The 26,966-nt window shown below is 40.3% G+C and overlaps 1 protein-coding gene across 1 annotated transcript in view; it reads left to right on the forward strand.

The window, feature by feature from the left end:
- The first annotated feature begins 2,532 nt into the window (after window positions 1-2,532).
- Window positions 2,533-26,966, forward strand: part of PSMA6 (proteasome 20S subunit alpha 6) — a 502,474-nt gene continuing 478,040 nt past the window's right edge. Inside the window, exon 1 of the mRNA XM_044074125.1 lies at window positions 2,533-2,712. Within this exon, the coding sequence (XP_043930060.1) occupies window positions 2,637-2,712 (76 nt within the window). The 5' untranslated portion in view covers window positions 2,533-2,636. The remainder of the gene's footprint in view (window positions 2,713-26,966) is intronic.

The following is a 26,966-nucleotide window of genomic DNA, read 5'->3' on the forward strand; positions in this document are numbered from 1 at the left end:
GGTCAAAAGCCATGCTGTGCTTCAGATAGCAGGTTTTTTTTGGTGGTACTGCATTAGTTGAGTGTGAACAACTCTTTCTAATATTTTAGATAAGGGTGATAGAATAGTGATTGTGCGATAGTTAGTGAGTTCTAAGGAGTTACCTCCTTTGTGTACTGGTATAATATGCAATGTTTTCCTGAGGGTGGTACCTTGCATTCTGATAGAGACCTATTAATGAAAATAGCAACAGAATAGGCTATAGCTTCTGCAGCTTTCTGAAGGAAATCTGCTGGTAGGTTTTCAGCAGCCAGAGTAGTCAGTTTAAGTTTACTGAGGAGTTTGGAAATAACTGTGGTGGACACAGGGTGCAGGGGAAAGTTGGGGGTATTGTTCTGTGAGTTGGGGTGGGTTTGGGCAGTTGTTGGTGTTGGATTATTGGCAGTATTGTGGGTACTGGCAAGGGTTTGGACTATTTCAGTAAAGTATTTATTAAATTGAGTGGAAATGTTATTGTAGTTGTTTATTAAAACGTGGTTTGGAGTTGTGGATTTTCCAGGCTGAAGTATGGTATTTATTATGGCCCAGAACTTTTGAGGGTTGTGGACATATTTTTCTTGCATGTTTTTATAGCAGTTAGTTTTGTCAAGTTTACTTTTTTTTTTTTTTTTTTGCTTTGTTACGTAGTTCTAAGTGGATTTGTTTGAAGTAGAGGTTTTTGTTTTTGTGAAAATGTATCCATGATTTATCTCTTTCTTTCATTTTAGTTTTAATTTCTTTAGTTACCCATGGGGCATAATTTGATTTTATTCTTATGATTCTGGAGGGTGCATGATAATTTAAGATTTCCAAGAAAGTTGAGTTAAAGTACTGTACAGTTTCGTCAAGAGAGTTGCTTCAGGGGAGTCCAATTACAGCATTTTAGTGCAGTGATGAAGTTATTAGGTATGACGGTCTTTTTATTTCATATGACTCTGAGGATTGTCTGGCTGATGTGTTGGGACCTGTTCCTAATTAGGTAGGTTGTCTGATGGTCACTTAAACTATCAGGTAGACAGCCAGCCAGTTTGGTATGCAAGAGAGGGATCAGATATAAGAATCCAGTGTAGGATGGACTGGTGCTTGGATGTTTTGTCAGTTCTAGTGGGGGAAGAGATGAGTTGGGTAAACCCAAGGAGGTTGATATAAGAAGTGGGATTGTGGTTGGAGCAGTTAAGCCAGTCAATATTAGTCACCTAATAGTATAGTTTCTTGTGGTAAGGAGTTTGAGATCCAGTCTAATAGGTTTTCCATTATGGTAATGTTATTACCTGGTGGGATATAGCCGCCTACAATGTTTATATGTTTGTTGGGGTTTAGTTGTAATTTTGCAAGTATTAGTTCTACATTTTTGACTCCAGGGGTGTTGCAATCAACTAGTTTGATGGTGAAATGATTTTGGAATAGTATTGCCTACTCCCCCACCCTTTTTCTCCACTCTATCTGAATGTATAATATTGTAGCCAGGAGCTGTAATCTCATTATTGTGGTGTTCCGGTTTTAGCCATGTTTCAGTTAGCACAACAATTTCTGGTTTATATAACGCTAGTAGAGCATGGAGGTCCTGAATTTTATTTAATATACAGCTGAAAATAGTGCTTAGAGTATTTGAAAAAGTAGGAATCTGCACCTCATGTTACTTTTCTGTCTGGCATTGGTATCTAAGGTTGACACCTTTTCAGATGCCCAAAGTGGGACATTTTTTTATGGAAACATGACTGTTTGCAGGACAGCCCATACCCGCAGTAAGTGCAAAGGACTGGACTTAACTTTATTGTCAAATAAAAGCTTGCTGTTATAAAATTCTATCTGTTTCTATTCTTTCATATCATATTAGCATTATTCAGATGGAAACTGTTTATACAACTACAGGAAAACTAGGAAATAGTTTTGCCCTAAAAATATCAGGATTTTTAACATTTTTTTTCCTTTTTTTTTTTTTTTTTGCAGGGCACAATTGCCCAAATAGGGAATGCACTACCATTGAGGGTCAGTGGTAATCTTATAGGTATCATGTTTTTTAACCCTGAAACTGCATAGTTACAGAGTTGGGAATTCCCAGAGTTTCATTAGGTTTATTGTGCCAATCAAGGGGTATATATGAAATAGGCAGTAAAGAGATGCGAGTTCCTAACGTCTCAAATAGAGTTATGACCCCAATTAATTGAACAGACCCTTTCAATGTGACACGCACGATTATTTAAGAGTAGGATGACAAATAAAAAGAGAGAGAGAAATAAAGAAATTTAATTAAAACCCAACAGCGTATGCGCTGGGAAAGAGTTACGACGGGGAGGAAACTGCAAAGTTTTTGATGGTTCACTGTAAGTTTGGAAAAATTAAACCTTATGTTGTCCACTAAATTCTAACTTGAACGTAAAATATACGTAACAAGGAAAAAGCGGCTGGTTTACGTAAAGGTTTTCTTTGTACTACCTACAGTAAAATTTCTCTTTCAATAGCGCATGCAATAGCCCTTCAAAAATTATCGGAAGTTGTAGCCCAAGCACCTTGCCCCCTCGGTTACATTTCCGGGTTAAGTTAGTTGGTTTCTGTCTATACTTGTGCATCCTTGTGTTTGTGTATTTCAGTAACATTAAACACCAGTTTTAGTAAGTATGTCTCGGGGATCAAGTGCAGGCTTTGACCGGCATATTACCATCTTCTCCCCTGAAGGCAGGCTGTATCAAGTAGGTAAGGAAACACGAGTAAACGTGATGCTGGAGTGTGGGTGCCTGCATTGCTAGTAACTGCTCAGTCATTGTGGAGTTTTCTTAACCCATCTGACTTAACTTTTGTTACGTCTGTTAAAATAGCGGAGTTATTTATACTTTTGTTGTAGTCACATGTTTAACCTTGCTAGTAAATAAAGTTGTCTAATCTTTAAATCCACAGAAGGTATATGTTTAGGTTAGCCATGTTAAGGCCTTTAACTTGTTGTTGCTTTCACGTAAGAACTGTCAGCCAAATTAAATCATGACTTTGATATTGAGAAAAAAAAGTTTCCTTAGGAACTGTATGATAATCTTACAACGTATCCATGTATAAACTGAATTAAGCAAACTCGGTGAGAGATCTTGACACATTTTAAGATTAGTGGAAAGCTGGTGGTGTCTGCTAACTTAGTTACTTGTTGGAGCTGAACTTAGTACATTTTTGTCTGTGCTTATGTACTTGTAGTAGAGGAGTGCAACCGACATCAAAAGGTGGATGATTTTTTTTTTAAACATCTCCTTTTCCAACTTCTAGAACCAGTTTAAGTTGTTGATATCCATTACTCTCTAGAGATGAGTTGTTTGATTGCTGCCTTTTCCACATTATTTACTCAGTTGTGTTTTTCCATCTTCTTATGTCTGTCAGGTAATACTTGAAAGTAAGGATGTCAGATGATCAACAGAAAATGTAATTGTTTATTTATTTTGTTTGTTGTGTTGTGTTGTGTTGTGTGTGTGGGGTCTTGAATGAAAGCTGAAACTATATACTAATCTGGCTCACAGTGGCAGACCCATAAACATACTGGGTCTGGGCAGTGGTTACTTGTAACAACATGACCAGGAAATCACTTCGCACAGACAGCGAGATTCATAGGTTCTTAAATACTTACTATGTTATTAACTATGGGGATCTGTAGAAGCCTAGCACTGCATTCCTATGAAGTTTTTAGCGCTTTTAATTAAAGTAAAGAATGTTTACATTACTACCCCTATCTGTAAGGAACATGGTTGCTAAACTAGGAGTGAATTTGTGATTTGCCATCCATTCATCCAGATTATGTTTGACTAGAGTAAGGGCAGTACTTTACTTTATGTGGAGAGGAAGCAGATTCAATGGAAGTGGTATCCTGTGATACATATCTGTCCCTCCAGCATGTTTTGTTTATGATGTAGAAGAGACTAAGATCTCTTGAACTGTTTTTTTATGCCACCATTGGACTTGTGGATATGTAGTATTTCTGAGAGTTGATTAGGATTCCTGCATTGGCTCCCCTTCCCACCAAATGGTGCAACTTGGGAGGATGGTTACATTAGTAAAGGTGATATTGGTAGGTGGTGCAGCCCATACAACACCCAGGGCAGACTAAGTTCTATGCAGAGTAGGGGAGCCAGTCAGAAAGATGGAAGTATGTAAACATGTTTAGCGTGGCTGGTACTCATAACCAACACTGAAAAACTGTTCTAGACTCAGTGGATTGCACACACATCCTTGATACCAGGAAATCAAATGGCAGAATGTTTTGTTACTTGTATCAGACGTGTAAGGATACAGTCTTTCAGACCGAGGCCTCATTTGTCTGCCCTGATGTTAGTTCACATTTTTGTTAAATACAATCAGAAAGTTCTTTTGTAACTTGATAGTCTTCCTTTTATTTAATTGCAGTGTTATGCTTGGCGGGGGTGGAGTAGAAGGGAGCCTTATAGGTTCATAGGTTCATACTAGGCTATCTGCCCGAGGGCATTTACAAGCCTAGCCCATCGTTTTGTGGCTTATGCCACCCCTTTAGTATGGGGAACTATACCCATTATTTTGCTGTGCCTCTGTCGAGCAGTGACACTGAGGTAATCCCTGGGGTATATCTGCAATCTCCCATCCATTGGTCAAGATTTCTCTTGAACAGGGCCAGCGAGGTGCTCTGCCTCACATGTACCGGGATTTTGTTCCACAGCATAGGGAGTCTTTGGGTGATGAATCTATCCCTCCAGCACGTCCTATTAATAGCTGTGTCGAGGTTTAAGTCTCCCGCCCTTGTGGCTCTGATGGATCTAGATTTTTTGAGGTGAAGCATATTCATCAAATCTGGGTTTGACATGGCCTTGTATGTTAGGCAAAGGTCGCCTCTGAGCAAGCGGTAAGCGACTGAATAGAGCTGGAGTTCTTTCAGTCGGGCAGCATAGGACAGATTTTTGAGACCCTTTATCCTTTTGGTGAGGAACTTTTGTGGCCTCTCCAGCTGCTGCAAGTGTCGGGTCAGATACATTCCGAATGGGGCATTGTACTCAATCATTGGTCTGATGAGTGATGAGTAAAGGGAGACTATGACCTCCCTTGATCTAGATGAGAATCCCTTCATGATAAGGTGGGCAATGTAGAAGGTCTTCCTAACTACTTTAGCTACATGGGTGTCGAATGACAGACTACTATCAACCTGAGTCCCCAGGTCCCTGATAACTATTTCTGTGCTCAGTGGATTGCCACCTATTTGGTAGCTAGGGGTAACCTTGTTTTTCCCGAAGGGTATGACTATGCATTTTTTGGCATTTAACTTTAGGCCGTGGCTCTGGCACCAGTTATCCGTTTCTGTGAGACCCTTCTGAAGGATATCTGTGTCAGATGTGTTTTCTACTATGGCGCCCAGTTTGCAGTCATCTGCAAACTTTGTCAGCCATAACCCTCCTGTGTTTGCTTGTACTTGAAAAGTAGATGCCAAACAAGAGTGGGCCCAGGACTGAGCCCTGTGGGACACCACTTGTGACAGGCTTTGAGTCTGACATGGCGCCAGCAACTCTGACCCTGTTTGTTCTGTCACTCAGCCAGTTTGCAACCCATCTTGTGATGTATGGGTTAACATTTAAGCTGATGAGTTTTTCAATGATACCCGAGTGGGGTATTGTATCGAAGGCCTTAGCCAGATCGAGGTAGGCTGTATGGACTGCCTTTCCCTCATCAATGGCTTTGGTGACTGTTTCGAAAAAGTCAACCAAGTTTAAAAGGCATGATCTGCCTTTGACAAAGCCAAACTGGGTTGGATCCAAAGTCTGCAAATTCCCTATGTCTTTATTTATGAGGTCCATTATGATCCTCTCCATGGCTTTGCAGATAAGGCTTGTCAAGCTAATGGGCCGGTAATTTCCAGGGTCGGTGGAGACACCGCCTTTGTGAAGTGGGACCACAGTTGCAGTGCGCCACTCCCTGGGTACGTATCCAGAGGTAAGACTTTGATTAAACAGCTGTCCTAGCTGTGGGTTTAATTCCTCATTGAGTTCGTGGAGCACACAGCCGGGGACACCATCAGGTCCCATGGATGCTGTGTTTTTGCTTTGGAGAGAGCAGTTCTCACTTGGGCTGGAGATGTTTGGGGGCTGCAATCGTTTGGTATAGATATCTCTCCTTTTGGGGAGGGGAGAAGTTTGCACTGAACCAGTCAGCCAGTATGTTGGCAATGTCTGTAGGATCAGTAATCTTCACATCATTTTGAACTAGTTCTGAGCATATCTGGGAGTTTCCTCCTAGGTTTCTAACATAGCTAAAGAAGGCCTTATGATTGTACTTTGAGTCTCTAGCTATTTTTCTCTCGAAATTTGCTTTGGATGATTTTATGAGAGCTCTTAGTTTTTTACTTATAGTGATCAAGGGTGTCTTACCTTTTAAGGATTTTGCTCTATCTTGTAGTAGCTTCCTCCTTTTGTTGTAGAGTTTGTTTATGGCTGGGGTCCACCAGACTGGACGCTTGCCTTTGGTACAAAGAGTCTTTGTTTTGCTTGGGATTGCCTTATCCGTGCAGTCCTGCAGGTGCTGGTAGAAGGCATTTGTAAGTGATTCAGCGGCTTGAGTACTGTTTTCGGCCGGCTCGGGGCCTTAAAGGAGACCACACTAGTCTTTAGAAGTGTGAAGTCGGCTTTTGAGAAGTTCTTTACTGTGGTCTTTTTATTTCAGGTGGGGTGGGATGAGGACCTCCAGCGAGATTAGTTTGTGATCTGATCTCACCAGTGAGGGGTATACTTCGGTGTTGAACATTGTGCTCCCATGTTCGTGATGATGAGATCAAGTATGTTATCTCCTCTTGTGGGGATGGTGACTAGTTGTTCCATGGCATTTGAGTTTATGAATTCCAGGAACTTTTGGGCTAGGGTGTTTGGGCTTGAGTAGTGTTCCCAGTCTATATTAGGGTAATTGAAGTCACCTAGTATGATGGTGTTTGGTGATACATTTATCCCCTCTAGTGTTTTCAGGAAGGCCATGTGAGGTTCCTGAGTTTGTGAGGGTGGCCTGTAACATGCTACAATTTGCAGAGCAGTCTTGCCTACGGTTAATTGCACCTGGATGGTCTCCGATGCATCGTGCGTTGCCACCAGTCTTGAGGTGTGAGTGTCCTTGATGAATATGGATACCCCCCCTCCTTTCTTGGTATTGTCCGGATTTTGGGGCCGGAACGCATGATATGAGGTAAAACCTGATAGCGCTGGGGTGCTCTCAGGAGCCTTGAACCAGGTTTCTGTCACAGCACAAACATCGATGTTCTCCATACTGAGAAGGGCCTCGAGTGTGTGCATTTTGAGATTTAGACTTCTGGCATTGAGCAGCATTACCCTTAGTTTTTTTCCTTTTTTGTGTTCTAGGGTGGTAGGTTTAGAATTTGAGCCTTGCCTAAAAAAGGCACTATGAGGGTGGCAAGAGCCTTTGCCAATATCCGGAATCCCAGGGGTGACAGGTGCAAGCCGTCCCTTGCGAAGCAGCGTGGCTTGTCCAGCATGTCATCCCAGGCAGACAGATACCGGATCCCCTTTGAATGACACCAGTGTTTAAGCCAATTGTTAAAGCTGATCATCTTATCTCTGTATTGTGGCATCATTCTTGGTGAAGGTAGGATACTGCTCAAGGTCAGGGTCATACCTGCCTGGGCTACATAATCAGAGAGCTCCTCAATGTCTCTTTTCATGTAGTCCAAGGAGGTACGTCTCAGGTCGTTTACACCAGCGTGGACAATGACTGAGTCATATTTGTACCTGCTGTTGAGAGACCTGAGTGCTTGCGTTATGTGGCGGATTCTAGCGCCCGACAGGCAGCTTACTGTGACCTTCTTACTCAGTCTGGTGAGCGGGACGTCAGTGTGTCTGACTATGGAGTCACCAATGACTAGTGTGTCTGGCATTGTGTTTGGCCTTAAGGGCTGTGACTGTTTGACACTCTGACTGTGAGGTCTATGTGTTGCAGGTGTTGTGTTCTGAGGTGGTGGTTGTTTGGGTGTCTGCTTTGGTGGCCTCTGCTGCTTTGGTAGATTTTTGATCAGAGCCTCCGAGTATGTCTTTGTGTGTTTATGTGTATGATTTGAGGTTGTAATGGTACTATGTGAGACTGGGTCTATAGTGTGTGTGGTAACCTTCTCCTTCTGACTGGTCTTGCCAGTCCTATGTTGAGAGAGCTCAGCCTCCAGTTTGGCCGTATAGTTGCATCTCGCATGTATTTGTGTTTTGTGGGAGGAGGAGAGGGTTGTCTGTGTACATGAGGCAATTGTAACATTACCTCAATATTCCCAGGTTCACCAGCTGAGCAGGAGAGGACACTAGCAACTGATCCCTCGACATGCTAGAAGGATAGACAAAAACTTTAAAAAAGATTCCGGGGGATGTGGGTGACCGAGAAATGGGGGGTTGCCTTTTTGGGGTACTATCTATGACAAGAGTGCCGTAGCAAGGTAATAAGTACTGTAGGAGCAAGTGCTAGGTTTAACAGATAGAGAATAGTCTACTTGGAGTCAAGTAGAGATGATCTTTTTAGTTATAGGATGCGCTGATTTGATCAGTAGTATAGTTCGAGGAAGGTAGTTTTAAGGAAAATTTGAAGAGTGGACTTTAGGTAGCCGAATAGTTTAAACCTGCTTAACCGGGCTGCCCTAGTGTGCAACAGTGGCAGCTCGCTAAATCAAGGCTAATTGGCCAAAGCGTGCTTTATAGCAGGGGCTGGAAAAGACAGGAAATGACCCAAAATGGCCAATAAACTACAAGTTACTGCTTTAAACCACTCCTCTGAGGACAAACAGGCAGCTCAGTACTCCCTACTCCCACTAGTGAGTAAAGAAACTACCCTTGACCAAACAAGGAAAATGGAGAAAACAGGAACTAAGACAAAGCCCAGGGATCAGCAAAATCTGATCACTGGAACAAACTATTAGAAAAGTATGGAAAACAAGAGTATTTTTTTTGTTTTGTTTCAATGGTTTTTCAGAAAGGCAGAAAATACAATAAATGCTGTGTTTTTCGACTAAATGCTATCAAAAGCTAGTACACTTGAGTGTATTAGCCTGTTGTTTAACTTTTAAGCAAAACTTAAACAAGCAAGTGCAATAAACAATTCAAGCTATTAAAAACAGTAAAAATAGGTAATAGCAGAATAAAACAGGCAGAAATAGCAATCGAAAGGCTTAAAAAGTCGAAAATGCAGAAAAAAATACTTAAAATCTGGAAAGTTTGTCTTTTCTGGTCTCTGCTGCTCTAGGAACTCTGCTGGACACCACGAGGAGCTGTGCTGAGTTCTCTATATCTATATAGCCTTGAAGCTTTTCTAGTTTTAACTGCTTAAGAGCAAAGAATAAATTAGTTGAATACCATTTTGATTTTTAGTTTTTGTTTCTCATTGCCATTGTGTTGTAATGTGGTTTAAAAAGTTTGGCTTTGGACTAGGAAATGGATTGAAGATATGTAGTGAACAGAGACAACAAGGCTGTGTTAATAGAATTACATTGAGACTGAATACAGTAGTAGTTTGTAGTCCCTTAAATGACAGAGAAACATGGTAGATAAGAAGTAACTTGGGTGTTTGCGGGTACATCGACTATCTAAAAGAACTGAGCTTAAAGGGAGTTATTGACTAAGTGCTGAAAGGTTAGTCACTGTTGATGATATCTTTAGAAGTAATAAACAAGAGTTGGAGGCATTGTCCATCACGTGTTCATGAATGAGGATGGAAATCAGATGTTTGCCATGTAAAAGAGATAATGAGAGAGCTAATTATGTGTGTCTTGTCCATTACCACTTGCTGCCCAAACTCATAGTACACTAGAGGAAAATACAAATTGGCACATTGTAAATTCCTTTTTCATGTAAGGAAACAGAACTAGTTGTAACATTTTTGACTGGTTTCTTCCAACTTTTTATATGTGGTAAACATGTTAGTCTTAATTTGAGTAACTAGTTATTTATTTTAAGGTGACTTGGCAGAAAAGCTTTTGTTGTGTACTACATAATTTCCACTGCCTTGAATGATATACACTTGTCTGGTGTCAGTAGTGCCAAAGAGGAGTAGTTGTTGAGTGCCTTTTAAGAGACACTGAAAAACCTTTTACCATTTAAGCAGTGAACATTTGTCAGTGTTGATCCCTTTACAAAGTTTAAACTCTAATCGTGGTGCAGACCTTCACAAAAGATGTCAACAATTGCTTGGAGGCAGTTAAGGAGTTTCTGTTGATGCATACATCTCCAAAAATAGTGGGCAGTGGAATGACATGAAAATCCAGTAACCATATAAAAACAATTTGTTTTGTCTTTCTTACTGTTTTATACCAGACCCATTTTCTCGGTGTGTGTGTTTAACTTTGTTCTATATTTGTATACAACTTTTTCATGCCTGATAGGGCTACTGCTCCACTTGTCTTGTCATTTTTTCATTAACCATATTTTTCACTGCCTTGAATGATATTTGCTTGTCTGGTGCCAGAGAGGAGTAGTTATTGAGTGCCTTTTAAAAGATCACACAGGAAGCCTTTTCTTCTGTACTCAACCCGAGCAAGACTAAACTCTGTATCTTCTAACCCAACTATCCCCCACTTTAATATTCTAGCCAATGACAGTACCTTCATCTCCCCAACAGAACACACCAAGCTACTTGGTGTTGAGATTGAGAGCGATCTCAGATGACATTTCTCTTACCATAAAAAAAAAGTTTACAAAAAGCTAGGGGCATTGTATAGAAACAAACAATTCCTCACCAAGACGGCCAGAATTTCTGTTGCCAATTCCCACCTAATCTCCGCTTTACTCTATGCCTCTCCTATACTTACCGTAGACAAACAGACCGAAACAAGCTCAAGGCTTGCTACAACAAAATTGCTAAGTTTGCATCTTATCGCAGCCACCACTGTATCTCACTTAGAGAGCTTGACTGGCTTGAACCTCCTCAGCTTCTTCAATTGAGTCAAGTCTCTCTTGCCCACAAGTTAGTAAACTGTCCTCTTAAAGTCCCACCCCTTCAAAACCATCTCCAGCCTTACTGCACCACTAGACCAGTACGCTCCAGCAGCAGAAATCAACTTCTAGTAACCAAAGCCAAGAACTGAGCTGGAGAAGCACTATTCTCCTACATAATATCCAGATTATGGAACCCCCCCCCCTCATAACCACACTACCTTCTTGCACCCTTTTCAAGGCTGCAATAAAAACTCACTTAAAACTGGTTACGTCCATGCACCAATCCCTAGTGACCCACCTTTTTACCTGTACCCTCCCCAAGCCACCCTGCCTCACACTAGTGGATCATTGCATTCCTTCCTCTGCAGGCTCTGGCTTCCCTGTACCCTCCCCAACCCTACTCACTCAATCTCTCAGACACTCTTATAACATTCTTAACTACCTCACTTCATCTCAACTCCAAATACATCTCCAGCTGACTTATACCTTCCTTTCTCACTACCACATCTAATACTTACTCAGTTTCCTCTGTTTATCTTCCCCCTTCCATCCCCCTTAGCCCTTCTAGCTTGTCCCACCTTTTGTGGAACATCTGCTTTGTATCTGTTTAAGTTTATAGCAGTGTTTGTATGTAAGTTATGGGTTTTGTTAATTTATAACAGTATATGTTTGAGCTTAGTATTGTCTGTATATACATTCTACCTTTATTCTTGGTCTCTAGCTAGATATTGGTATAACTTGTTCATTACTATGTTTCATATTGTATATATAACTGTTTGCTATTATATGTATTATTTGTTATTGAATGTATAATCAATTGTTCATGTACTCTGCTGTTCATTTATTGTTCTGTGGAGCTTTTCTCCCTGGGTCTCTGCTGAAAAAGGACCTGTGTCCAGTCAGAATTTCTCGATAAACAAATGTAAATAATATCTTGTTTCTTGGATAAGTTGAGGAGCTTTAGTATTTATTTAAATTCATTTACCTAGTAGAATGCTGTTTAAGCAATGACCATTTACAAACTCAGCCCAATAGGTGAGTTTCCTGGCTTAAAGGAATTCTGCACTCACAATAAAAATATTTTCATTAATTTTTGTCTTTTATCTTCTGTCAGTACTGACTCCTCGGTATGGCTGTTAGTGTTTGGTATTATGTTATGTTTTTTATATTACAAAATGTTTTGTGGTTGACATGATTTTGTTGTTAGTCTGTCTTGCTGTTGTAGTGCATTTTGTCCCTGGTAACAGATGTAGTCTAGACACAGCAAATTTAATGATTTGTCTATGTGCTTATATTGACAGTAATGTGAACTAGCTTCTTAAATTTTCTGGAAAAATGACTGTTCATTTTTTTCACTGACTGACTTTAATTTTGTGCTAATTATAACCTGCAAAACTCCATTCGTGGTATATTTAAGTTTCATTTTAGTGTTATGTTATTTATTCATAGTTGTTTCCCAGTGACTTCACACACTGTCCATGTACTATCTGAATTAGTTGTCAGTTCTAACTGGTCTGGTCAGTCATATGACTGATAGTTGACACTTCATAATTCTGGTAAAATTTCGTGCAGTTTCTGTTTCCTATTGTACTTAATTTTATACAGAACAGCAAGTATGTTAAATGTGTAGAACCAATAACAAGTAAAGTTATTCAGTTGCACAACCGAAAACTTCCATATGGAATCCAAGAAGTGAAACCTAAAATATGATAAAATGATTTATTAAGAGTAACAGGTACTTGCGTATTATCGCAACCACGTTGGGAACAACTGGCTCTTGATATATTGACATGCCCCTCACGTGGTGAAAGTCATGGTTATGCCTTTCACTTCATTTCAGATAGCTGCCAGATACGGATTTTTGGCAGGTTCTTAAAACACGATAATGTCCTGGTCTTAACATTTAACTTTTCATGAGACAGGATGTAAACTCCTGGTTTATCAAATAGCTCTATACATAACATTAACAGATAAGGACCTAGGTTGAGGGAGGGGCAGCAAAATCTGTACAGGAGGCTCTAACGTTTTGGGAACCTATTAAAAAAAGATTACTTTTGCATAACATTTCTGTTTGGAAGCGCAGTGGTTTCTCTATTAATTTGTAAACTTCACAGATGGGTTGTATAATTCATAAAAGTAGTTTTGGCTGTCTTTTTATGATAGTCGCACCAAGCTTGGATGATCTGAAATCGTCATCATGGACTGCATTTATAGTCTCCTCCTTTTAGTTTAAAAAAACTTCATTGGCTATATGTATAACAGATATAGTATCTGAATTAAAGAGGTCCAACCACGTTCCAAACATCTCATGGATATACATGCAGTGCTGAGAAACCGCAATGAGCAGGTTGCAGTCCCACAGTGGATCACCTGTCCACTCATGATTGGCAGTGGAGTTTTACAGTGTTGAGTTGCCAGCTCGGCGCCCAACCTTCCACAGAAGGCACACACACACAAACACTCACATCTAAGGCCAATTTAGTGTGTCCAATCCACCTGCAGCATGTCTTTGGGATGTGGGAGGAAACTGGAGCACCCGGAGAAAACCCACGCAACCACAGGGAGGACATGCAGACTCCACACAGAAGGCACCCCAGCCGAGAATCGAACCAGGGAACCTCTTGCTGTGAGGCGACAATGCTAACCACTGCACCACCATGGCCGCCCCCGGATTGGTAGTAATAAAGACAGTACAACTGAAGTGATTTCATATATGTGAGTACCATTGTTTGTTTTCAGAACAATGTTAAATATCTGTCCCTCTTTTGGGGACTTTGACCCCATTCTGTCATGCTTTGTTCAGGTTTCTTGTGCTAAGAGGTTGAGGGGGAAGCAGCTATTGATTATTTTCTTGAATGTCAGTAATGCCTCACAGACCACCTACACTGCTTTCCTTTTTCCATACTACCATTTGCTGGCAATGTCTCCAAGCATTGGAATACAAACGGTACTTACATTTAAGAAATCCCTTCAGCTTCACTGTCTTTATTACTACCAGTTTGGGCAGTTACGCTGTCTGTGACCTGCGCATGTACATCCGTGAGATTTTTGAAACGTGGTTGTGATAATATGCAAGTACCGTTTTTGGTGGTGTTCTTAATAAACCATTTTATCTTGTTTTGGGCTATGCTTCTTGGGATTCCGCACAGAAGTTTTCTGTTGTGAAGGTATATCTGGTTACTTAATTTTATAGTTACACGAGTAGCAACCACACTTGAGGTGGAAGTTAAGGTATGTTTATGTAGTATTGAGGTATAACTAACCCTTGCACTTGAAGTCAGTAGTTCTCCAATAGCTAATGATTCTCTTCGTCTGATTGTGTGTGTTATAGGTCTTGACTGATCTCACCAAGACATACCGTCATGGTCACAAATTTGCAGACAGTGAGTAACTGCGGAAACTAGAGAAAGTGCATCATTTTTGCCATTCTGTCTATGTTCAGTTCCTTTTAGAATAATTGTGAGGTCTGAGTAGAAAAAATAAAGATAGGCCCATCATGATTTGTTGCAGGAAAAAGACTGGATGCAAGTGAAAAGAATGAAATGGGCTGTGGGCACTAAATTAAGCTAACTGATGTGTGGAGAAAGAATGACTGTGGGACAAGATTTAAATACATTTAAGGATAAAGTTGTAGGGTAAACTGTGTTAACTGGCACCCATGGAGACTGGTAGATGCTGGATAACTGCAGTTTCTGGTTGCTTGAGAGTTACTATTAAAATAGGCCTGACTAATATTGTACCCTATACTATTTGTTTGGTTTGACTTGTTCTCAGGTTACGGAGAGAGTGTTTATTCCTATCTTCCTTTTTAAAACTCTAAAAATGTAAGATAGGTTTCTGTGATGCGGAAACAAAGTGAAACACATGAAAGTTATACTGTATTTTTTTGATTTTATTTTATTTTTTCCTGATTACATTGAGAGGGCTGGTTGCTTGAGTTCTGGTTATCAGAGAGTTTACTGTATTTGGTCTGCCAGCTGAGTAAAGTAACAGGTACAACTGTTACAGTAGCAGACCAGTAATACCAGTGATTGGGAACCCCACAGTGCAGTCTGCATTGATGGCAGTTATGAGTGACGATAGAGAGAAGTTAACGCCTTTTCCATTAAACCACGCATGTCAAAACATTTTGATATGAAGAGGAAATTTACTTGGGTATTCATAATCACTGTATGTGGTCCTGCGCAAGGAGTTATACTATGTGACTTATACTGTGTGACTTGTACATTGTCCAGATGTGTTGTGTTTCATAGATGTGAGCAGCTGGAAAAGTGGAGCACAAAGAAATGGACTCACCAGTGGTCATGCACAAGCATCTCCATGTAATGGGTGTGTGTACAGCTGTTTTAGTTCATTGTGATGTATTACTGTAATATAGGTTAACTTGTTTGTGAAGAAAGCAGTAGAGGACCCCCAGGTCTGTTTTATAATAATACTGAATGGAGAATTGTTTTGACACTTCCGACATGCTGTTGATTATTGTGAAGAGAATACTGAATGGAGAATTGTTTTGACACTTCCGACATGCTGTTGATTATTGTGAAGAGAATGTTGTAAGTCCCCCCCCCCCCCCAAAAAAAAAAAAAAGTAGATGCACATATTACTTGGTGAATTGTATCATGTGAATACTGATGCCACTGGGCATGTCAGTTTTGCAGTGTACTTGAAAGGAAACGATACGCTGAGCTTGATCATGTAGATCAGTAATTGGAATAGACCTAGGGCAAGAATGTGCCACTCCACAGGAGTGCTGTTACACAAAGTTTTGATGTGGGACATATGTATCTCGGATGTCCTGTACAGTAGGCAGCAAAGAAATTAGCAGTATGTGTGTGTGTGTATAACATTGGACCAGATTACAAAAGGGTTTGGTCTCTGGTTAAGTCTGCCCTGATTCCAAAAGACTTGCCATCAGTGAAAATGACTTACTTTGGTGTTAGGCCTATTTATAAACAGGCACACAACTGTGGGACAGATTCCAAAAGACCTGCTGTCAGTGTAAGTGGACTCATTTATGCATAAAAGCTGTGTACCCAGATTTCTTCAGGTATGCAGCTGTGTATGTTGTTGTTGCATTGAGGACCTTTTATAAATCTCACAGAGCTGTGCTAGGTGGTTTAGACTGCATCAGCCCTGCACAGTTCAAGACTGTATCTGTGAACCCTGCTGTAAAGCAAACGTAACAGAAGCCGCTTGTATGATTTCAGTGACCCTGACCAGTAATGCTAATTTGAAGTGGCAAAGAAAAGTTTATAAAGGTAGCACTTTTATTAAGAAAGCTACATATGAGAGTGTGGTTTTCTGATTTGTAGTTAAGCCAGATATAAATTGCACTGTGGTAGTTGCTTCCTTGTCAGAATTTTGCTTTTTGTTATTGACCTTCCCACAGGTTTGTTAGTTTCAGTAGTACCATTGCCTGTCCTTGACTTTTGTTACATGGTTTTGAGGTAAAGGTAATTGCTCTCTCATATTTTTTTTTTGTTTACTTCATTGTATTGAGGGATGGCATCCCTCAATTTACTTTCAGCATTGACGTTTTTTGGAGCAAGGCATGCGTTTGATAAACAGCTGTGTGCAATTGTGCATTTTTATATTCTAATTTTGAGATTATAGTCTCTCAGAGAATTCCCTTTACTCCAAGGCTGCTTACCTTTTCTGCATTATGAAATGTGAAAAGCAATGGTCTGTCTCCCCGTGTTGGTGGCACTACCCCTTGAAGTTTTTTAATGTTACAGTGACTTTTCTTGTCATGTCGTACTTGCCTCTTCGCCGTTTTGAATGCCAAAAGTTGTTTGGCAAACTTTAATCATGCATATGGGATTATCTGTGTTCACAGGCAAACCCAGTTCTTTCATTGTAGTAACTGTTTTTATTCCAATTTGTTTTTAATATACATCTTTGAAAATACATTGTGTTTAGATCCAACCTCTTAATTAAGCAGTAAACAATCATTTGAATTTATTTTATAGTAAAGTGTACTTTTAACTGTACAAACAATGGGTTAGGGTGCATAGGGACATAGGAGCAGTACAAGGCAAGCAGTCATAAGGACACTTAGAAACACTTAAAAGTCCATGCTTCCCTTTTCAGGCAGTTGTTTGTGCTCACCTCCCAAAGTGAGTAGGGCTGTAAGTTACAATCCTCCTGTAAATTTGTGTCTACCCATTCAATTAAGAGTAGCCTTAAAGTTAATCAAAGTAGTACTTTTGCCATGCAGTGGTAACTTATCTAGAATGGGAAAACATTGCATTACAAACCTCTCTCTCCAGCCAGTCTTGTTTATTTGATAAAGATTTAGATTCCTAGTGTTTGTAGAGCCACCGGATTTGCAAAGAATCAGGACGTCAACTAGGATCGGGTCTTTCATGATTCGAAAAGTGAGAGACTGGTCACCTCTGAGCAGCCTGTAGTCTGTTGCATATAAGGAGAGTTGCGATAATCTATCAGGATAGTTAAAGGATTTAAGGCCTTGATTTTCTTGGTAAGGTGTATTTATGGCCTTCCTAGTTGAGCAGTATGCTACAGTTCATACACACCAAAGAGGGCATGTTCAGTGGCAGGATGATGTCTTTGGATTTTGGAAGATTTTCTCTTGGAAATTAACTGGGACACAGCACATTTCCACCACATTTGTGAAGCCTTCTAACTGAGAGAGAAAGTTGTCCACTTAAGCATTATGACAGCATGTTGGTCTGAAGTGTACTGTTAATAACATATCTGGTGGTAACAGCTTTTTTGTCAACTGCCACTATGCTGCACGTTTTCATTAGCTAGATATGTTTAAGTTCTAGCCCTGCTTGGTATCGGTGGATAACAGTGCCCAGCTTGTAGTCATGAACAAACTTGGTCAGCCACACTTTGGGGATATTGGACTGGTTGAAAAATAAATGCCAAACAGGAGAGCACCCCACATTGACTCATGTAATATCCCTACTAGTTACAGTTTTATGTTTACAGAGGGTACCACCAGCTTTCACAACCTGGGATCAGTCTGATAACTAGTTTGTAATTCAATGGATAACACAGTGGATTTACATCAATTTTGTCTATTTTTTTAAACAATATTGTCATGGGGAATATTGTCAAAATCCTGTAGATCATTGTGAGCAGTGTGCATTGAGTGACCACTGTTCATAGCCTCTGGAACCTTTTTAAAGAAAATTATTTGTTTCAGAAGATGAGTAGCCCTTTACAAAACCAGACTGATCAGGTTCTAGATCCGTTAAGTTGTGTGTCTCTGCACAAAAGTGTTCTGCCATGATATGCTCCTCGGCTCTGCATATAGGACTGGCGACGTTGATGGGCTTATAAGTGCCTAGATCTTTAGAGGGACTACCCTTGTGGAGGGGTGGTCACAATTGGCTGTTCTCCATAGGCATTAAGCAGAAATCCTGTGGATAAGTTGAGGAACACTTTAAGTAGCGGCCCTGATAGTAAACATTTGACACTGTTTAAAATACAACGTGGTAGGTCCTCTGGTCCCCTGAAAGTATTATTTTTAGTCTTGACAGAGATGTTCCAAGGTTGTTTTCAGGGCTACCTAAATATACTGGGATACTGGGTGCAACAGTTTTTTTTTAATACTCTGGTTATGTACTTTGAGATTGGAGTATGTGATGCCATTTAAAATGAGCTCATTGTATTTTTAGACATTTCTTAATTTGCTGGTGTCACTTAAGAAGGATGTGTAGTTTCATTTGTTTTGTGAAGCAACTTAATCTTGTACTCTGCTTTACATTTTTAATGTTACTTAATGTCCTTGCTGCCATTTTTCACTGTGGTCCTGAGAAAAGGGATTGGCATTTCTTAAAACGTTTCATAATTTGTTCTTTTGTTGTACAGTTTATAAAAATGGGAGTGACACCAGAGTGGGTTATTCTTGAATTTACCATTATATTTAAAGCAGATGGGTATTGAGTCTTCCATGCAGCTGTTTAGGTGCTGGTAAAAGTAGGAGATGAGTGTGACAGTCCTCTCACTTGGTTCCATTTGCAGGGGATTGCGGGAATTTTGCACAAGTCTTCACCACGGCAAACCTACTTAAGTTTGTAGAAGTCTGTAAAAAAACTGTCTCATTTGGTGGTGGAAGTAGGCCTGACAGAGAAGATGAATGACTTGTGGTCAGATTTAAGTAGGGGTAAGGAAATGTGGGGTACAGGTAGGGGCTAGATTGGTAGGGAGCAGGTCAAGGATATTGGAGCCTTTAGTGGGCAGTTTTACAATTTTCTGTAGCATGTCTGCATTAACAAAGTGTAGAAAACGCTGAGCTTATGCATTTTTAGAACTGCATATGTGACATTTAATGTTAGGGCAATTCAAATTCCATAGCAAAAAGGGATTTGGTGTAATGTTTAATCCCCTCAGTGGTGTTAAGGTAATTTCCGTGATCCTTTGGGGATGGGGACAAAGATCTGTAGCTAGCAGTGAAGTAATAGCGGTGTTGATTAATGATTTATTTCAATCTCCACAAAGTCAGAGTTTGACTTGCGTTTAACTTGAAGTGAAATTACAGTATTTCTGACAAATACAAATGCTCTCCCATGTTACCAAGGGCCTGAAGGCATACTAGGCATTGACACATTGTCTCTGCATTGAAACCTTGTCTTAGTAACTGCATAAATATAAATGTGTGCAGGTTGCTGGAGGCCCTCAGAGCATTAAGTAGTCCCATCATGATGCCCAAGTTTGTGTTTGAGTTTATTTGCAATGTAGGAATGCCCAATAAGGGACCCCCCCCCCCAAAAAAAAAGGCACTGTTGAGGCAGCAAAGATTTTAGCTAGGATGCAGAAGCCCTGGTATAGAGGTGCATGACATTCCTGGTGAAAAAAGTATTGCCTCTCAGATTATTCTAGGCTGACACATGCTAGGTCTGTCACCGGCTACTAAATCAATTGTTAAAGCCAATTATCTTGTCTTGATACCTAGGCATCATTCTTTGTAAAGAATAGATACTTGTTAAGACTAGGATCTTTATTGCCTCTAACACATGCACAGCAAGTTCCATTATGTCTGTCTGCATGCAAGCTTCAGGTCATTCACTATCACATGGACAACCACAAGGTTCTAGTCATATTTGTCTGGTTTAAGGGCCTTTAGGTTCCCTGTGGCATCATGGGTCCTGGTACTGGACAAACAGTACCCCAGTTATTGTCCAGTCTGATGAGAGTGGAGTCTATATATATATATATATATATATATATATATATATATATATATATATATATATATATATATATATCTTTGGAGTCACCTATGGATAAAACTTTTATCTTGTGGGCTTTTGTGTGGTTTCTGGGTAACTCTTGGGAGGTGTGTGTGTGTATAAGAGGTAGATGTAGCTTTGTATGATGGAGGCTGGGATCATTTAGTGTGTGTTCTAGGAGGCTTTGGCAACTTTTTCTTTGCCTCAGCATAACTATGTGATGTTGTGCAGGTATGATGTTTATCAACAGTAGACTGATGCAAGAGGTTTGCCTGCATGTTTAAATGTTTACCTCTCACAGGTTCTGCTGTATAAACGGAATAGTCTGTAAGATTAAGGCAGTTGCCACAGTGCCTTAGAATACATAATGTGGTCAGATTGGCTACAGATAGGGTGAGAGCAGGCTGTTGAGCTGTCTTGGAAGACTCTATTCCATTGCAATACCAAAGGGCTGGAGTGAGACTATTGTAGTAGACCCTGAAGATTCATGGATGAAATGTTTAGGGCAATAGTCTTTTTAAGTTAAGTCGTGGTAGTTAATATAGCAATATTCAGTAGAAAGAATTGAACTAGATTGGCCAAGAATGATAAATGGTGATGATTTGTCTTTTGGTTACTACCTTACTAGTGCTGGTCTCACCATAGCTGCGCACAGCTAACGATTCTTTGCATCTTCTCTTATCAAAAGCAAAATAATAGCATTAATCTCTGGTTGGTTCCTGAGTAGGAGATTGCAACATGATATAACAGCAGTGCAGTTTGTGTACACAACCTCTTCTACCAAATACTGGGCAGTCCACAAATGCTCATTTTTGTCAGGAAGCTTATATAGGTATATTTCGCAGGAACATGTGCATTTAAATAAAGATATTTGGCACACACCCAATAACTATTTCAGATTATGCACCATTATACCATGATCCCCCCAAAACGTGCACGCTGATTGGCCAGCGTGCCCGTTGTAAATCGAGTTATACTAATGGAAAAATGTCCAGTCGCCCGGACTTTTTTCCATTAGTATAACTCGGTTTTTTAAAACACTGTCTCACTATGTTAAATGGGTTTAACATAGCGAGACAGCTTTAAAATAAGCAACGGAGATCTCCGTTGCTTATTTTAAAGCTGTCTCGCTATGGTAAACCCATTTAACATAGCGAGACAGTGTTTTAAAAAAAAGTAACGGAGAAAGCAAGATCTCCGTTGCTTTTTATGTCTCGCTATGTTAAATGAGTTTAACATAGCGAGACAGTTAAAATAAGCAACGGAGATGTCCGTTGTTATTTTAACTGTCTCGCTATGTTAAACTCATTTAACATAGCGAAACTAAAAAAGCAACAGAGATCTTGCTTTCTCCGTTTTTCACAGCTCTGATGTACTGCGCAGGCGCCAGTACATCAGAACTGCCGGATGCCAGACATCTGCGGAAGGGCAGTAAACAGGCATTATACTATGCCATTATTTAAGAAAAGTAACAGTTTCTTTTCTTAAATAATGTCATGTATAATAGCAATAACCACTTCTGGGTGTGGGTAATGCTAAATTTACCACGGTTGGCTTTTTTGGTCCTCGGGCCGCCCGGGACCAAACCACGCCAACCGTGGGTAAATTTAGCATTACCCACACCCAGGCATGGGTTATTGCTATAGTAATTACTTCATTGCTGTGTTCTTATTTTAATAAAGATGAAGCACTGGCACTTCCCTCACCTGTTAAAAAAAGAGAGGAAGTTATGGAACAGGTAATGGAAATATTTTGGCGTTGTTATGGAAGATACAAGTTACTCTAGAAGTTATAGCTAGTGAGTAGGATAAAATGGAAGTGGAGTTTAAAATAGGGTAGAAATAAAATGAAACAGATCTGCTTAAAGGAGAACCGCACCCATGGTTTGGTGTTTCCTACATTTTAACACCACTGTGGGACTATTTACAGGTTTTTAAATATTTTTATATGTAATTTCAGTGTCTGACCTCATGGAGTCTGGCAACTTGAAGTAATTCTGATTGTTTAGGCTGCCTCTAGGTATCCCACAATACAGTGTTTGTCTGTAAAAATAAAAAATTACATCACACAGGCCTCTTTCTTCTACTCTCACTGAAAGTCAGCAGTGTATGCATGTAAAATCAATTCAGTCAGTTTTAAGTAACATTTCATTCCATTCAATGACTACTTGAACACGCACAGTGCAAATGACACACAGAACAGACTTTCAAAGTGCTCTTTACTGCTGCTGATTTTTAGAATGGCTCAACTGCAGTCTTTTGTGAAGCCTGAATTATACTACTTTGACTCCTCTCCCATCCCTCTTCACATCTAATTTCCCTAGCTGTCAAAGTGCTAAGGGTAATTTCAGCTGTTACCTGCTGTGATTGACAGCTCACAGCAGGAGACTTAATTCATGTACTGTTTCCTTGTTCTAGCATTTACTTTCTGTATGAGTAGGGGACGGAACAGGGAGCTGTGACATCATAGCATGGGTGGGTTTTTAGGATGGTCATGGGGAGTCAGTTTGGGGAGGGAATTGGTCGGAAAACTACCTGTATTCAATGGCCTTGATGACCTCAGTGAATTGGGAGACTGCAGCAAGCTTTTCCAGGGCGGGAATAAAAGTTTTTTGAAAGTAAAACCACTACAGTACAGTAAGGTACTGTTCTAGTGGAGACAAACAGTCAGTTTTAAATGCTGTATTGTTTATTCATAGCAGAGACCGTAAATAAGGAGAAAAAGGGCAGAGAAGTTCAGCATCTAATAATAGAATCCCATTGTTGTCCTTTAAGAAGTAAGAGAATTATTTAGAGAGGCTGATAAAGGTTAAAGTATTACAGAATAAGTGGAATTTCACAAAACAAAAAGAGACGCAGTTGCAGAGTGCTAAAGAGAAAATAATGGAGTACCTGGATATGTATGAGTTTAGAAAGATTGCTGTTAAGCAACTCTTTTCTTTTTTTGAAGATGACTCCAGAACACAAAACTTTTAAAACAATGACTTGGACAGCAGAAAGTAGAACTGGAGGGCTTCTGTTTGATAAGTTGTGTCTGAACAGAGGAAGTAGGCAGGAGTGTCGTCTCTTACCTTTATTTGTGTTATATTTATAACCATTGGCAAAGAAAGTACAGTACTCTGAAATTCAAGGCTATAACTTGTATGGTGTTCAAGAAAAGTTGGCTTTATTAGTAGATATTTTGTCCTTTTCTGGTTCCATCAGGTACATCTCAGTGTTGTGGTGTAGAACATTCTGAGACAGTTTCTGTTTGTTTTTGGGATATAAAATTAATGAAGATAGTTTGCATACTCACACAAGAATTAGTTTGCATACTCACACAAGAATTGGTTTAGCAATTCCCATACTTGTGCGAACATGATAAAATGAAGTATTCAGGAATATGGCTTAATGACAGCAAAGGGTATGTGAGAAGAGACTAAGCCAAATATAGTGCAAAAACTGAGAAACTATGGTTAGGGATAGCAAAATACAAGTACTTGAAGTGTTTTTAGTCCCTTTAGTTTTATACACAGGCCAGGCATATTTTATCAGGAGGAGAAGTAGTTGTGGATAGTAATATGTGTATACATATATATATATATGTATATATATGTATATATATATGTATATATATATATATATATATATATATATATATATATATATATATATATATATATATATATATATATATATATATATATATAGAGAGAGAGAGAGAGTTGAATGGTTTTATCTGGGAGGGGAAGAGGGCAACAGACAAGTGTGATAAACTGATCCTTCCAAAAGAACAAGGCATTTTAGGATTATCTGATTTGGAGCTACTCAGCTAAGGCTAACTAACACAAGCAGAAGGCTACAATTCAGAGTGGAAAGGGATGATGTTGAAGCAGGTGAGTAATTCAAGAAATAGAGAGTGGGATGTTGGATGCAGATCCTTAAAGAGAATTACAAGTCATACAAAATATTGTATTTATAAAGTAGAAAGTACACTAAGATTTAAGCCAACACTGGAATAGAGAGAGAAGATTCTTCCAGTACAGATTACTGCAATTAGGGTTATAGAGAATAGGCAAGAGGGGGCTGGAATGTACTGGAGGAAGCTACCAAAGTACCGTGAACAAATAATTAGAGAGGGAACGATAATAGAGGCCAAGAAGAGATTTGGATTGCAGGCTAGAGGTTGCCTTTGTCAGGGACTGTAGAGTACAGACAAACAGAAAGATATAGGAGACTCTTAAATTAAAGACCTGCACTGATTGAGTTTTTAATTGAGTCTAGAACAGAAGCTGTTAAAAAAGGGATAATCAGTAGGGCATATAAAAATATTGCATGATAACTATAGGAATCGGTCAGAGGAGGTCAGAAAAGATTGGGAAGAGAGGTCAGATAAGCAGTTCACAGAGAAACAATGTGAGGATGTGTGTATGGCTCCTAAATATGCAATACAGTCTAGAATAGTTAGGGTTTTTGCCTGGAAGGGTTTGCACAGGTACTTATATGCCCAAAACAGATTCCAAAAAAATCTTCCTTAGGTAGATGGCAAATAAAGGTGTAATGAGGAAGAAAGAGGTACCTAAAAGCATAGGTTCTCTGAGTATGAGTTGGAAGACTAAAAATCCTCCATGGAGTGCTGTGTTAGGAAATGTTTGTGATACACGATCTGAATTGCCTAGGAATAGTATGGGTCTTGTTAAGTTTAATGCTGGTGGCTACCAAAAAAGCAGTTACTAGAAAATGGAAATCAAAGCCCAAACCAACTTTACTTTAAGTAGTGAACATTGTAATAGATGTCAAAGAACAGGAAATTGGATCTTTAGAAAAGGGTGGAAGTAAATTACGTTGAAAACTATGGAAATTGTGGGGAAAAGACATACAGAAAAATGTTTTGGAGGAGGAATGAGGTTTGTGAAGGCGGATATTGAGCAATTTTATGTAATATTGCTTTGTTTATATGGTATAGAATGATATATGTATGCATAATGTTTGTAAATCTGAACTTGTTAATGTGGTTTGACTACTTTTACATAAGTGTAAGTTTGCCTTTGTCACAAGTGATACTTCAGTGAAGATGTTGCCCGATTTAGCAATGCCTTGTTAGAATATGTTGCTTTTTCAAATCTAAAATATTTCATGCTGTACCTATAAAATGAGTAGTTTGGCAACATGTTTAGTTTGTGAAATATTTTCAAATCCTGTTTAAATATCCTGGCAATCTTATTGGTTGCCTAGATCCACTTAATAAACAGGTATGGTTCAGACTGATTTGTAGAATAGCAGTGTTACTATACGGTAGGAATATTCCTTCTGTTTGGTATCACTGTGGTGGAAGGATATGTACAAGTAAATGTCTTTGTGCGCATTTCGATTCTGTGCTAAAATAGTGGTTACATTGAAGTAGTATATGTACATATTTGTAGCACACAGCAAACTCATAAATGGAGTATTTCTGAAATTGTGTTACCCTTAAAGAGAAGTAAATGTGACCTGCTCAGCAGCTTTCCATATCTGTTAAAATGTGATCTGAAGTAGGATATTCATTTGTCTGCAACCTGTGGGTTATGGATCCGATATCGGATCCGAACCGGCATGGTTTTCCAGCTATGGATCCAAGCTCTCAGCTCCTCCCCTCACCCATAATGCCCTGCTCTAACCCTCATGACCTCAGATCTTGTTTGCCGCGCTGGTAACTAGATGTGGATACATAGCTCTCAGCTAAGTAGACTATTTTCTTGTTGAAAAATAGAGAATTTTTTCTTTCTTTAATAATTTTTGTGTGAAAGTAGTAGGTTTCCCGTTTATATAGACTGTTTTAAGTGTATTTTAAGTTACAGTAATTTTTATTCCCTCCCCTCGCTGTACGTAGAGTGTGTGTGTAGGCCTGTGTGCTTTCTTTTGTTGTTTAAGTTACTTTCAGTAACTTTGGGTTTTTATATAGATTATGGCTGAACAGCCTAAGTCTATATTCTCAAAATGCTCCGAGTGTGGCCATAAGCTCTCTCCGGCTGATGGCCACACTCGGTGTGTTAAGTGTCTTGGGGTTGAACACCTCACATCTGGTTGTACCATTTGTGCAGGGTTCAACCCCAGGGCACTGAGGGAGCGGAGGTCCAAGCTGGTCTTGGCGGGTCTTTTACCGCCGGACTCGGCTCCGACCTCCGCTCCTTCGGGGACTCCTGCGGCTGCAGTTGTTCCCCCTGTGGCACCCCCTCCTGCTCCTGGGACTCAAACTCCGCCTTCTGGAGAGGAGAGGGATGCATCTAGAAAGGACGGAGGAGAAGCACCTAGCGGCGGGCCGAGACCTCTGTTTCGCCCGCCAGCCAGCTGGCTTCTCCCGGCTCCGTGTCGTTCGGTCTCCTCCTTCTCGGCTCCGGTCCCCTGTTTGCTTCTCACGGGTCCCGAGGAGGAGACCGATCCGTCGAGGCTATCGAGGAGGCATTCCAGGCCTACCTCGGTAGCCTCGTCGAGATCTACCCATAGCTCGGATGCTGATCTGGACCGGATGATGAGAAGGTTCATCCAGGCCCAGATGCAGATGGGAGTGCTCTTGCCTCCCCCTCGGGAGCTCAACACCCTTTTAAGCCTATTGCTCCTTCTCCGACCCGCTACCGGGTTCGGAGCAACTGGAGCCGAGCAGCCGGGCCGGGGAGGTCGGGCCGATAGTACTTGGTACCGGATCCGACCCTGCCCTCGAGTGCGTCGGACCCGATCTCGGAGCCTGGATCCGAGCCGGATCCGGGGGTCAGTGCTCCTTGGCGCCGTCTGTGTCGGGCGCACTGTCGCCGGATCCGAGTGCTTCGGCGCCGGCTCCGATCCACTCTTCGGATCGGGGCGGGAGCCGATTGTCGGATCCTTTGGTCGAGGTC

Source organism: Protopterus annectens, chromosome 6.part0 (assembly GCF_019279795.1).
Source record: "Protopterus annectens isolate FY-2018-M chromosome 6.part0, PAN1.0, whole genome shotgun sequence".
Lineage (NCBI taxonomy): Eukaryota > Metazoa > Chordata > Ceratodontiformes > Protopteridae > Protopterus > Protopterus annectens.